The sequence below is a fragment of the Mus pahari genome, chromosome 3 (assembly GCF_900095145.1).
Source record: "Mus pahari chromosome 3, PAHARI_EIJ_v1.1, whole genome shotgun sequence".
Taxonomy (NCBI): Eukaryota; Metazoa; Chordata; class Mammalia; order Rodentia; family Muridae; genus Mus; species Mus pahari.
Window position 1 is genome coordinate 62589988 of NC_034592.1, and position 11709 is coordinate 62601696.

The following is an 11709-nucleotide window of genomic DNA, read 5'->3' on the forward strand; positions in this document are numbered from 1 at the left end:
GGAACTCACTTTGTAGACCAGGCTGGCCTTGAACTCAGAAATCTGCCTGCCTCTGCCTCCCGAGTGCTGGGATTAAAGGCGTGCACCACCACGCCCGGCGGAAATATTTTGAGAATGAGACTATAAGCCAAATGTTTGCTCAAGGCACACATGATGGTGTCATTTAAAACCTCAGCAGTAGTATATGCCATCTTTCTAACCACAACATTACACATATAAAAAATAAATAGTTTGTGATAGGAGAAGAATTCCAAGTGTATTTCTTTGTCTCTGAATTCTACAGTTCCCTGGGACTCCATCAAATTTAGGGAGTATGAAAATGTTTTTCATAGATCCTTTATAGTTTTTTAGCTATATATTAAGTTACATTGTCTCTGTGGGTCTATGCAGATATCACAATGTATTATAATAACACTTAGTAACTATGTGTCTGATAACAGGAAACCATTGCTTACTGAGCAGCTATCTAAATCATGTTTCTAAAGGGGCTGAAGCCTGTGTTTATGGCTATTGAATAAAGTGCAGACTTGGAGTGCAAGGCACACACCTGGGAAATAATTTAAAAGGGGCACAGCAGAGAAAATGCTAGAAAGATTGACACAGTAGTATGAATTTAAAAACATATTTTATACTCTTTTTCATTTTCTAAGTATAACAGTATTTTTAAATTAAAAAAAAAGAAAGAAACAAAAAACAAAACAAGGATATTTGCCCCGAGTTTGAGTTTTGGCAGTTTTTGCATTAATTTTTTTTCATTCTTTTGAACCAGCTTTACCCTTACTCAAATGATTTGATTGTATGAAAATTCTTGCCCACTGTTATTAATCCTTTTCCAACTCAGGCAACCATGTTCCTTTCCCAGAACCCACAATTCCACAGTGTCTCCCTGAGTCTAGGGTGACTTTCCCTCTGTTGTCTGAAGATTTTGGGGATGTAAGGATTGCTTATACTTCGGAACTTCAGATAGTAGCTGTTTGAACAGAGCAAATAGGAACTGCTTTTCTGAATGTGTTAGATGCTGGGATATTTGGGAACAGAAGGCAAGGGGGATGGGCGTGGTCTGCGGGGCTGTCCACACAGTCCAGGCTCAACAGGCAGTACAGAGGATCCCTGTATGACTGCTCAGTGAAGAACTGTAGGCACAGCTTAGTGCTAGTGCCAGGGCTTCTTCCTGCTGGCCTTGGCCCCTATGTACAAGACAAAGCAGCCCTGCTCTTCCAGGCAGGCGTCTGTGGTTTCTCTTGCTCAGTGGCTGGTACCCATGGCTGGGATCTGCCCCCCTTTTCCTTGCTCTGTTCCCTCTCCTTGAGCACATTCCCTACATTATTTTGCACCCTCTTCTGGGCTCTTTCACATACGAGTATCACTTCAATGGCCATCGCTTTCTCAATACCTCTGTTCCTCAGTAGCTTCAGTTTCCACGATGCCATTAAAAAAGGTGGCGCTGGGCCCTGCTGAGGAACACTGTGCCCAGCTTTCACACACTTGGCTGCAGCAAATTTCACAGTCATACTGATGATCAAGGCAAAAGGAGGAGCCAGCCTGAGGAAGATTGCTGAAACGGGCTGGTGCATGCCTGGTTGCTGGCTTGAGTTTACCGGCGTTGGAGTGACTTACTTCTACACCCTTTGTGTCCTATAACATGTCTTATATCTACCACTGCATATATATTATCAAAGAAGTCATTTCTTTTAAATATTTGCTCTGAATGACGTGTAGGTGATGTCTGTTTGAAATAGAAGCAGGATTTAATTTAGGTTCAGTTCTGGGTTTGTTACAACTTTGACATTTTGGACAACTAAAATGTGTTGTGCTGTGCTTAAAAATAAAATACAAGCTTGTTTTCTTTCTCTTAGTGTCAACATATTGGCAACCAATGGCAATTATTCACCATGGCAATTAGTGCAGATTCTTGATCTGAACTACTAGCAATAATTTCAGAAATTTTACTTTTGAAATTTGGAAAACTTAAAAAGTATGAAACAAAACAAAACAAAACAGAATTAAGAAACTTTGTCAGTAAGGAACACACTTAAGATGTTTCTTTTATTGTGATGATACCTGTTTGCCACATAATTGAGGAGAAAACAGGGGCTTAACACTAAGAAAATTAAAGATGTGGGTTGAAAACATCTCTTTCCAGACCAGCCCAATAAATGGCTAAGTAAGCTACACACAATGGGAAAACACCAGGGTCATTTTCCTGGTAGGCAGGCATATGCCCTGGGTCGGCCCTTAAAAGTACACAAAGCCCCTTCCTTGCAAATGTAAACACCAGAAAACCCTCAGGTTCAGAATTACTTGACACTCTTGGGGGTGTGCAGTTGTTCTTCAGAATGTTGACCAAGGAGCACTGTGCAAGATCTCAACTTGACGTTCTAGTCAAATTTGAAATGAGCATCAAAAGTTACCCACCACAACTGCCTTACTTTATAAATCAAAGTAGACACAGCTTATCGCCAGGACACAGTAGCACAATTCTGTAATCCCAGAAACTTGGGAGGCTGAGGAAGGAGAATTCCAAGTTTTAAAGTGGCATGGGCTATATCTCAAAAGAGCAATAAAGTGGGGAGAGGGGATTCAGGCCCACCCATAGCTTACATGTCTTACCTACTTGGTCTTAAAATCAAGAAAAACTCGTCTTCCCACTCCCAGAAGTTTTGCCTTTATATGTCAGAAGAAGAAAAGGTTATTTTCACATTTAAAAAATATACAAACAATTTTAACAGCTCATTTAGTTCACTTCCTACTGGTTTTACTGCTTAAGGCGTTCCTGTATGCCCCTTTAATGTCTGTAGGCAGGATCACATTTAGTGAAAACTGCCTAAGATGAGAGTTTCAGTGAGCTCTTTGAATTTTTAAATACTCAGAGTAAGAGATTGCATGACATGCCTTATTAATAGAAAACATGTGTTTTATAACATTCCTTCCCTGAAGAAGAGCATTACCTACTCTTGTGATTTCATGGGGGTAGGTTGGTCCATGAACCTGTTCCAGTGTCAACAGAAGGTGTGGTCATTTTTAAAAGAATGGGTGGTCAGAATTTATTTGAAAGCCTCAGATCAAGATTGTCTTTGCCAATCAGCTCATCAACTGCTCTACCAGAGCCCTCCCATGTACATGTGGCAAGGTAGATTTGGCCCGAATATTTCAGTAACTGTGGATACTTATGGGCAAAGGAAATGACCATATAAAGAACAAGTAAGCTAGCCACAAAGGAATAGCTTGAAGCAACCATTTTTTCTTTCAAATTCGTAAGTGGGATTTTGCTCCTATTAAAAATGATCTGAGTGGGCTAAAGAGATGGCTCAGCAGTTAAGAGTACTGGCTGCTCTTCCAGAGGTCCTGAGTTCAATTCCCAGCACCCACATGGTGGCTCACAACCATGTATAATGTGATCTGGTGCTCTCTTCTATATGATGCCCTCATCTGTCACACAGATATATGTTCATATAGAGAACTCATATACATTAAATAAATTTATAAATACTTTTTAAAAATGATCTAAGCACGTATACTAATGACAAGATATTAGAATTTTTCCTTTGAGGTGCATGTCTTACACACATCTCTTGCTTAGTTTGTCCATGGTTTCTTAGATAACCAGACATTTCCTCCTCTCCCTGAATGCAATGCTGTTGGATTAGTATTCACCTTCAAACTACCCATGCGTGTCATATCAGATCCAATGTGTTGCTTAATGTATCATACAAACTTGTTCTAAAGGCTTTAAACAGAAGCTGGCAGATGTCCCTTAGTAAGCCCTGGCATATATTGTCTACTCTTAAGACACCCATGTCCATCTAGAAATTCCCACTTTTAACAGGAAGGTAGGGGGTTGACCATTCCTGCACAGGCCTTGTCCTCACAGAGCCATTCTACCTGAAGCTTGATAAAATTCTAGTGAACTGAATCCTGACACGGAAGTGGACCACAAAATGCAGACGGCTCTCTGAGCTTCAGCACAGGAGCCCGAGAAGGGCATGCTTATGTGAAGCTGTTCTGTTCTTGTATAAGACACAGTGGCTGCATGTGGGAGACTGTGTAAATTCTGTTTTATGGATGCTAATTGCTGGTGTGTTCAAAGTACTGTGGTGGACTGAAACTCGGAGTTGGCTGCTGTTGGACTTATGTTCTGTGTCCGTAGTGTTTGGCCAAAGTACCTTCTAGGCTGCCTTTGTTGGTTCCACTGTACTGACAAGAGGATTAATTATGTGCTCCTAGAAAAAATAAAAACAGCCATTTCCTTTCTCAGACTGAAAGATAATTTTCTACACTAAAGCCAGTTCATTAATTATCCCAAATATTTGTAAGATGATGACTTTGAAATGAATCCTAAACTTTAGAGAGTAGCACAAAAGGAAAATATAAAAGAATTACATTATCATATATTATATATTATCATATATGTTATGTATAATATATCATATATAATCATATCATTCCAGACTGCACAAAGTAATATATATGTGGTGGTAGACTGGTTTTGGATATAATGGATATGCCTCTAAGGAGAATAAAAATCCATGTATCATTTTTATGAAGCCCATTAAATATTTCAGTTTACTAACCTATTTAAATAGTGCTATTACATTACAAAAAATTAATCTCATAACTCTGACATTATTAAATAAATAATGTCATTTATTTCCTTCTTAACTTACATGGTCCAGCGCATGGTAAGACACCCGCCCCCCCCCCCAGAATCAGAGAACATCTCAGAATTTGCTGTCTCAAGTTGTCCCTTATGTTTGTTCATAACACTTGCTTATTGATGTGCAGTTACAGTTGCAGTTTTTGTTACTTTAAGGCACTGAACCAGAACGCTGAGCTCCGGAGTCGGCTGAACAGAATACACTCAGAGTCTACAATTTGTGATCACGTTGTCAGTGTAAATATTATCCCTAGCCCCGATGAGGTAAGGCTTATTATTAGTGGACATAGAATACCTTTTCTGTGGCGTCTAAACCAATGCATATATTCTCCTATTTTAAACGGTTTTCTGTTCGTAATATTCTCTGTGTGAACATTTGTGTTGAGACAGCTCGGTAGTCTTTGAAGTAGAGAGGCATAGGTGAACTTGACCCCTTTTATTAGTGGTTACTGTCCCGCTTATTTATTTCTATGTTCACCTAATGTCGCCAAATAGTTCATTTATATATCTGTCTCAGCTTGTTTATGGTCTGCATCTTTTCACTCCTTCATTTAACGTGTTCATTATCAGCAAATGTCTGATGGAGTGTTGAAAAAACATTTTAGCTGAGAAATTGTTAAATAAAAAAAATCGCTTAAAGGTTTCTTTGAAGGGCGTTGTGTTGGGAAAGAAGCTGCCTGTTCTTGCTTAAAAAAAAAAAAAAAAAAAAAGTCACTTTCAACAACCCTCCATAGTCCTATTGTATTTTTCTTTTATAGTGAAGAAATGGCATGAAAATAGAAAACATAAAGGATGCAGGCTAAAATGCACATGAGCTTTTGTCAAATGGCTATTTAATGCTCGTGAGCTTTGTACACTGCAATGCATCTAGCAAACTAATGCTAACGAGTGTAAACTAACCCTAAGGTCATATTTGCAAAAAGCCATGTCTTTTACTCTGTCACTCTCAGTGTTCTGCTTGAAATATCCCAAGGCATCTTACTTTCGGCTTAGGTTGCCCACCTATTCCCATTCATCTTTAGGGTGCCGCTGACCTCAAATCACACTTATATACATTCAATGACTGAGTCTAGGAATACTTCTAAAATGTACCACTTTAAATAAAAAAACATTTAGAGCCAGCAAGGTGACTCAACAAGTCACGGAAGGCACTTGCCACCAAGCCTGACGATCTGAGTTCAGTCTCTGGGGAGCCAGAGTGGAAGGAAGAGTTGATTGCTGAAGATTGTCCTCAGACCCTCCCACTATGCACATGTATGTGTGCCCCCATATGTACACCCAGTAAATAAATGAAAAATTTAAAATTACTCTATAATCCTTAATTGGACTCTTCAACCTGAAAAGTGAATTGGAATATATAGTACATTCTTTTCAAAAAAAATTTTTTTCTGGGGCTGGATGGCTCAGCAGTTAAGAGCACTGACTGCTCTTCCAGAGGTCCTGAGTTCAATTCCCAGCAACCACATAGTGGCTCACAACCATCTGTAATGGGATCTTATGCCCTCTTCTGGTATGTCTGAAGAGAGCAATGATGTACTCATATACATAAAAAAAAAAATCTTTAAAGTTTGTACCATTGCACATATAAACAATACTTGACTTGAAATGACATTCAGTAATACAGACTTGTTTCATTGGTTTAAAATTCATGATTTAATTGGAAATTTAATTGCATATATATATATATATATATATATATATATATATATGCCTCCTATTTGAGAAATTAATCTTATATATTATCTGCTTAGTTGTCTTTAGAAGTTTCTGTAAATACTTCTTGAGGCTTAATTTACTGCTTAGACCATAACTAGTAATGACAGGCCTAAGACTACAGTCAGTTGACATTTTTAATAGAGGTTTCACCTATTAAATTCCATTTGATATCAGTAGGGCATAGTCTTGAAATCAAGTTGTAACATTGCCATCTTTCAACTCTGCCTTTTGGAGTCGCTAGACACAGCAGATGGACTCATACATGGTGACAAGAGAAATGTTGTCACTAGTGTTAACAGGCAGTTTGGCATTCTCCAGAAATCACCGGATTCATTTGGAGGAACAGCAATGCTTATTGGAGAGAAAACATGATTCTGTCATATGCTTCTCTCTCCTGTAGCCTGGTGAGCAAATCCATGTCAGCCTCCCTCTGTCACAGCAGGTGGCCAACGAGAGCCGCCTCTCCATGTCAGAATCTGTGTCAGAGTTCTTCGATGCCCAAGAGGTGCTCCTGTCTGCAAGTTCATCAGAGAATGAGGTGGGTTCCTGGGTGTGTCCGTCTCATCTGCTTGAAACTGTGAGTTTGGGTAAAGCCCTAAGACTCTGGGACTCTGAGCTGTCGTATGTGTTTATATCACAGGAAGATGCTCACATCAAAGCAGAGCTCAAGCCAGCAAGCCACGGTGCTTCCCGTTCCCTGGCACTTGAAAGCATTTCTGGGCTGAAACTCTGAGCTCTTAACTCGGATGAATAAAGGGAAATAACCAAACATATATGTTCCAGAGTAACCAGACCAACAGTAACTGTGATTATTGTGAGGGCCACTTTGTAATGCAGAAAGGATGGGAGAAATGGAAAACCATTTTCTGTTGGGGGATTTAAAAATTCTACAAGACAAATCTGATCATGTCTCAGTCCCCAGTATTCTTAGAATAACAATTTATCTGTCACACAAAAATGCTAATATTCTGATCTGTGTACTCAGGTGTAGCTTCATGTTCCTTTGTGTTCTAGATCCTTCCAGCAGCCAAAGGAGTGATTCCTGGAGTTTTCAGTTTCCTAAAGACACTATATTGTCTCTTGTTATAACAAAGAGAAGTAGTCTTTTATACAACCCACACTGGAAAGAACTAACTGGACTACATACCTCTCCTTGTGCCATGTGTTTTAGAGGTCTTCAAAAATAGCAGCTTTAATCACATCTTCTGCCCTTACCACAGTACTCAGGAATAGGCCAAGAAATAAACTCAAATGATAGTCACCATGATGTTCTCAGAGTTGTCACTCCTCTTCCATTAAGGTCTTGCTCCAGGGTCTGTCTAACCTGTTCCAGTCTCTTGAGTGTCTCATGGTAAGAACCCTCTAGAAAGCTCCTCAAGCCTCCACCCTAACACACGTGACAAGCTCACCTAGTGAGTCCAGCACAGGTGTGTGAATCCCAGTCACAGCTGCAGAGTACATGCAGGTTGAGTGTCCTGTTCCATAGTGGACGGTGGAGACAGGTCCTTTGCACTTGGCGTCCATGCTGACTGGAGAGTTTTTCCCAGAAATATGTATGTTAGCTTCTCCCCACATACACAGTCTAATTCCTTCCTCAGAAGCCACCTTGAGGGAAGCCGGTGATTGCTGACCTGCCTGCACCGGAGCGTTCTGTTTCCCTCTCTCCTCTAGCCCTTGGAATGCCTTGTGCATTTCTCACCCCCCAGTTAGCACGCCCCAACACAGTTTGTTTCATCTATTTCCCCTGTATTTTGTGTGTTTCCACCTCTAGAGTTCAAGTCCCATGAAGGTAGAGACGTCACTGTTTCATCTCTCAAACAGTCTGGTAAATTCACTAAGTCTTTGCTAAGTGAACAAAGGGAGACGTTCTTTCAGCCCATGATGCTTCTGAGAAGTGCTCACATCAAAATTTACCTGACTGGGGCTGTGGTAGCTACCAGTCCATTTACTTAACGAGACCTCAGAACCCTTTCAGAAAATTGTCTACTAAAAGCTACATCTTTTTTTTTTTTTTTTAAATGGCCTACTTCTTTCCAGAATGATCTACTAGCCTAGTGTCTGCTTTAAAACTTGTGTCTGCAGGGACGTGCCTAATCACTTTTGGAATATAGTTCCTGATTTATTTTTGAACCCCGAAGTTTAGAACCAAAATATTTGGATTCAGCACTTTTAGCTCACAGGGAAGACACAGACCTTGGTAACACCCCAGGGTCTTGATCTGTGTGTAGGACCATGTGAGTGGACCACAGCAAACAGCCCAGCCCCTGTTGCTGCACACAAACATGGGACGTGTGTACCTCTGACTCAGGTCTATGGTCACTGCAGAGTTCTACACGAAAGATAATGTATCACTTACGACACAGTCGTTTAGGAGAAATCAGAACCTAGAGTGTGCTTGAGCATGGCTCTTTCCTTAATAAATGCTAACAACAAACAAGATTGAAGTATACATTCAATTCCAGTAGACACTTGTCTCCTTGGCTGCAATTAAGTGAGATTAATAGAGCAGTGGTTCTCTGCCTGTGGCTCTGGACCCCTTTAGGGGCTGAACCACCCTTTAACAGGGGTCCCATACCAGATATCCTACATATCAGATATTTTATATTAAGATTCATAATAGTGGCAAAATAACAGTTATGAAGTAGCAATGACATAATTTTATGACTGGAAGGTCACTACGACACGAGGAACTGTATCAAAGGGTCGCAGTAACTCGGAAGGGTGGGAACCACGATTTCAGAGAAGTTGGGTGGGAGAGATTGTTTGGCATCCTCTTCCCTTCAAGCTAATGAGCTCAGCTTTACAGAGCCCCGTGGTGTTCCCTCTAGCTCTCTCGCAGCCAGTGAGAACTGTGGAGACCAAGTAGAGGGGAAGCACAAGAATAAGAAAAAATATTTTTATTCTCAATTTTCCCTGTTTATAGACCTCACACACAAAAGTAAAAATCCTGTTTCCCTCGTCCATATGTAAAGTCTTGTCAGGGTATCATGTGAAATATGTGAACTCTTTTCAATCCTGGTATTTATTTACTTAGTCTCTCTGTCTCTCTGTCTCTGTCTCTGTCTCTCTCTTTCTCTCTCTCTCTCTCTCTCTCTCTCTCTCTCTCTCTCTCTCTCTCTCTCTCTCTCTCTCTGTGTGTATGTATGTGTGTGTGACTATGTGTGGGGCTGTGTGTGTATATGTGTCCTTGTATGTGCATGTCTCTGGGTGCTTCTTTGTGTACATACACACGTGTATATATAGAAGACAGAGGTCAAGTTCCAGTATTTTCTTAAGTTTCTCCCCATCTCATTTTTTGAGACACATTCTGTCCCTGAGCCCTGGTGTTAATTGATTTGTCTAGGCTGCCTGGGGACTCTGTCTTCTCTCCTCCGTTGCTGGGATTTGAGGTACATGTACCACATCCAGTTTTTACATGGATGCTAGGAACCTGATTGCAGGTCCTTTATGCTTGTACAACAAACACTCTACTGACAGATCAGCCCTTCAACCCTAAAATCATCAATAAATCTGGAAATATTAAAAAATTAAAAATGAATTAAAATATTTTTAGCAGTACTGGAGATCAAGCCCAGGGCCTTGGGCATGCTAGGCAAACTGTCTACCACTTAGTTGTGCCCTCAACCACGATAGTTTTTATTATATTAAAATTTCAAACTTTAAGTAACAAAATGTCAACATAAAGTTTAAAAAGATAGGTTGCAAACAAGGAAAATGCAGCGTATATGATAACAGAAAACTGTTGAGAAACAAACAGGTTTACAAAGAGCTTACCCATCCTTGTCTGTCCCAGAGGCACCTGCTTGCTGGTTCATCTCTGTATTCCATCAGTGCATATTAAATGTGCTGCCTTTCCCAATACAGATGAAGAGCTTCATCTCTTGTAAGGCCAAATGTGTTCAGAATACTGCAAAACTAAAGATCCAGACATGCTGAGCATAACTGCAGTCCCAGCACTTGGGAAGCTCACTGCAAGTGGTCCAACTTATTCTACATAATGAATTCTAGGCTAGCCAGAGCTATGGAGCAAGACCCTCAAGGCACCAAAACAAATGGTCAAACAAAGAGTGATTGCCTTTGTTAGTAGTGAAGTAGTGTGTGTTTATGCTGCTGTTATAAGGTTCCGGGGATGAAGCCTACTGAATGGTCATGATTTTCAAACTCCGTTTGCCCTCATGGACTTGCTAATATTTTTACAGGAGGGGTGCTTTGGTTTTAGAGGTTGCTCTTTGCACTTGGAAGACAAGAAAGAGCATTGTTTTCCTGCCTAAAGTGGAGACTTTGGTTTCCCAATTCTTAACTGTTCCAGTACCCTTACTTAACTGCTCTGACTCTTTGGACCTCATACTGTTCCTTAATTTTGCTCTCAATTTGAGTTTCACTTTAGTTTTCTGTTTATTTTCTTTTGCAGTATTGGGAATTGAAGCTAGGACATATGAATTATAGATAGACAGTCCACCACTGAGCTGTATCCCTACGCCAACTGCTTTCACGGATGCTTCATTATTTTTTCTCATGAAGACAATGACTAAGTGTTTGATACTCTTCCTCATCCTCCTATTAAGTTGTCATATTTTATCTAGGCTACTAGGATTTCTTACCGAGATCTGTGTAGCATCTGCTCATCTCACCTCCTTAAAGGAAGCTGAAGCTGCAAGCATCTTGTGGATGACTAAATCTGACTCTGTGTGGACTCCCTTGCAGCTTGTTGGGTTTTAATGACCCTTCAGGTTGTCTGAGAAACCTACCATCAGTGTCATGCTTTCTTCCTGTCTTCCTGTGCTTGGCTACAGTCACTCTTAACTTCCTAGCAGTCCTTCGGTAAATGTTTCTCTAACTGTTCTTACCTCTGCCTCTCCCTCCTTCCTGAGCTTCTCTGTCCCAATGACTGGGAAACCCCTCTTCTTTCTTTGACATCTCCCACACCTTCTGCTCAATAATGCTGCTCTGGGTATCCTATCCAGAATGCTTTGGGTAGAGACACAGGCCTTCTTTTAGGTAATTTTCCTGAGTTAAGCATACTGGCTTCTCCTACCTTAGATAAGACGGGAGCTACTTTTTGTTTCGGCTTGGTTTGGTTTGGGGGTTTTTTGTTTGTTTGGTTGGTTGGTTTTGTTTTGTTTTTGTTTCCGAAACAAGGTTTCTCTATGTAGCCCTAGCTTTTCTAGACCTGGATTTGTAGATCAGGCTGGCCTCAAACTGACAGAGATCCTCCTGCCTCTGCCTTTCAAGTGCTGCGATTAAAGGCATGCAGCACCACCGACAAGGGGCTACTTCAAAACAGCTGTTCCTCCATAGCATCCTGTAGAAGATACTCAGGTATTCTTTTTTTTTTTTTT

The 11709-nt window shown here is 40.6% G+C and overlaps 1 protein-coding gene across 8 annotated transcripts in view; it reads left to right on the forward strand.

Annotated features, from left to right (window-relative positions):
* Osbpl6 (oxysterol binding protein like 6) overlaps positions 1–11709 on the forward strand; it is a 190511-nt gene that overhangs the window by 161873 nt on the left and 16929 nt on the right. For all 8 annotated transcript variants that reach the window (XM_021195072.1, XM_029536029.1, XM_029536030.1 and 5 more), the window contains 2 exons: positions 4811–4918; positions 6771–6908. In XM_021195072.1, the coding sequence (XP_021050731.1) occupies positions 4811–4918; positions 6771–6908 (246 nt within the window). The remainder of the gene's footprint in view (positions 1–4810; positions 4919–6770; positions 6909–11709) is intronic.